This window comes from Fonticula alba (assembly GCF_000388065.1).
Source record: "Fonticula alba strain ATCC 38817 unplaced genomic scaffold supercont2.1, whole genome shotgun sequence".
NCBI classification, from domain to species: Eukaryota; order Rotosphaerida; family Fonticulaceae; genus Fonticula; species Fonticula alba.
This window is the reverse complement of record NW_009242971.1, coordinates 4,030,700-4,033,044: the sequence shown is the minus strand read 5'-3', so window position 1 is coordinate 4,033,044 and position 2,345 is coordinate 4,030,700. Positions and strand designations below refer to the sequence as shown.

General features: G+C 63.2%; 1 protein-coding gene across 1 annotated transcript in view; it reads left to right on the top strand.

The window, feature by feature from the left end:
• H696_00852 (UTP-glucose-1-phosphate uridylyltransferase) overlaps positions 1-2,345 on the top strand; it is a 7,515-nt gene that overhangs the window by 2,192 nt on the left and 2,978 nt on the right. The window contains exons 2-4 of the mRNA XM_009494737.1: positions 549-743; positions 914-1,102; positions 1,285-2,080. Of these exons, the coding sequence (XP_009493012.1) occupies positions 549-743; positions 914-1,102; positions 1,285-2,080 (1,180 nt within the window). The remainder of the gene's footprint in view (positions 1-548; positions 744-913; positions 1,103-1,284; positions 2,081-2,345) is intronic.

Below are 2,345 nucleotides of genomic sequence, written 5' to 3'. Positions count from 1 at the left end.
CCCCCGCCCCCATCCTCCCCGCTCCATGTCGCGACATGTCAGCGGTATAGACGCAACCTTGGTGTGGCCAGATGGCACATCCCACCGCACACCTGTCTGTCGACGCCTTTTCCCTCCCTCTACCCTTCTTCCGGTCGCCACCTGCTTGGTCCAGGCGCATCCACCCAAGTGGCTGTCCTCTCAGCCCCCCATCCCTCCCTCCTTGCGCACACCTCTCCACCTCCTTCCTCCCCTTTTCCCCTCCTCCCGCTCCGTATCCGCTCGAGCACGTTTCGAAAGTCGCCATGTCACAGAACTCAAGCACCGCCCCCGTCAGTCCTCACGACGAGTCGGCTGCTAATCTGCTGATCTCGCAGAAGAACGCCGCTCTTGGGCGAGGCGGCGCCCCCTCACAGCAGCAGCAGCAGCAGCAGCAACAGCAGCCCGGCACTCCCTCTCTGGCACCCAAGCCGGAGCCCGCTCCCGCGCCTGCCATCGAGACACTCACCGCGTCCGCCTCCACGGCCACCCTCACCGATGTCATCTCTCCATCGCCCACTCCCCCGCAGGTGTACTCCGCCATGACCGAAGCCATGCGTCGGGAGCTGGAGGTCCTGATCGCCACGGCCCCCGAGTCCAAGCGCCTGGCCTTTGCCCAGGAGATGGAGGGCTTCACGGAGCTCTTCACGCGCTACCACTCTGAGCGTGCCTCCGGCAAGGGAGCCATCAACTGGATGGAGATTCACACCCCACGCCCGAATCAGGTACACGCCCGCCGGGGACCTTCCGTCACAGTCTCCTCCCGTCCCGCCCGTCCCCCCCCCCCCCACTGCCGGTCACTGACTTCTGTCCCGTTCCTCCCCGCGCATACTGGCACACACACAAACACCAACGGACACGCTTCTCCTGTGGCCCCTCTCCCTCTGCACCGCAGATCCTCCAATACGACGTCCTTGCCCAGCCGACCGACAACATCGATGCCGCGCGTGCCATGCTCAACAAGCTGGTTGTCCTTAAGCTCAATGGCGGCCTCGGCACGACGATGGGCTGCGTCGGCCCGAAGTCTGCCATCGAGGTCCGCTCGCAGATGACCTTCCTGGACCTGACCGTCCGGCAGATTGAGGTGCGTCTCCCTGTGCTGTCTTTTTTTTGGGGGGGGAGGGGGGGGGGCTGTGGTTTTAGTCACACACACACACACACACACACACACACACACACACACGAACACACGCATACTGATCATCCGCCCCTCTTGCCCTGCTCTGCCCCGCCCTGCCTCGCCATGGCGCCCCACCCGGCGCACAGTTCCTCAACCAGACCTACGGCTGCGACGTGCCCCTGATCCTGATGAACTCCTTCAACACCACCGACGACACGGCCAAGATCATCCAGAAGTACAAGAGCCACGACGTGCGCATCCTCACCTTCAACCAGAGCCGCTACCCGCGCTTCAACCACGAGAGCAATGCCCCCTGCCCGAACAGCTTCGACTCCGACAAGCGCATGTGGTTCCCCCCCGGGCATGGTGATCTGTATGACAGCTTTGCCCGGTCCGGCCTCCTGCAGGAGATGCTGGACCAGGGCCGGGAGCTGATGTTCGTGTCGAACGTCGACAACCTCGGGGCCACGGTTGACCTGGCCATCCTGCAGCACATCCTGCAATCGGCCTCGGAGTTTGTCATGGAGGTGACGGACAAGACCCGTGCCGATGTCAAGGGCGGCACCCTGGTCGACCACCATGGCTGCCTGCGCCTGCTGGAGCTGGCCCAGGTGCCGCCGCAGCATGTCGACGAGTTCAAGTCCATCTCCAAGTTCCGCAGCTTCAACACCAACAACCTGTGGATGCGCCTGGACGCGGTGTACCGTGTGGTGGCTGAGCGTACCCTGGAGCTGGAGCTCATCGTCAACCCGAAGACCATCCCCGAGACCGGGGAGAAGGTTGTCCAGCTGGAGACCGCCGCTGGCGCGGCCATTCGCTTCTTCAAGAATGGCATCGGCCTTTCGGTTCCGCGCTCGCGCTTCCTGCCGGTCAAGGGCACCGGCGACCTGCTCCTGGTCCAGAGCAACCTCTATTCTCTCTCCCATGGGGCCATGGTGCTGAGTGCGTGCTTGTCTGCCTCTGTCCTTTTGCCTCTCTCTGCCTCTCTGCCTCTCTGCCTCTCTGCCTCTCTGCCTCTCTTTTTGCCCCCCTCCGGCAGCCTGCCTCATGGAAATCCCCTATTGCCTTGACCTCCAGCCTCCAATGGCCTGACCTGTCTATTGCCTCCAATTCACACACACACACACGCACGCACGCACGCACGTACACACGTGCGTACAGACAAGAATCGCGCTGTCAGCACTCTCCCTCTGATCAAGCTTGGCTC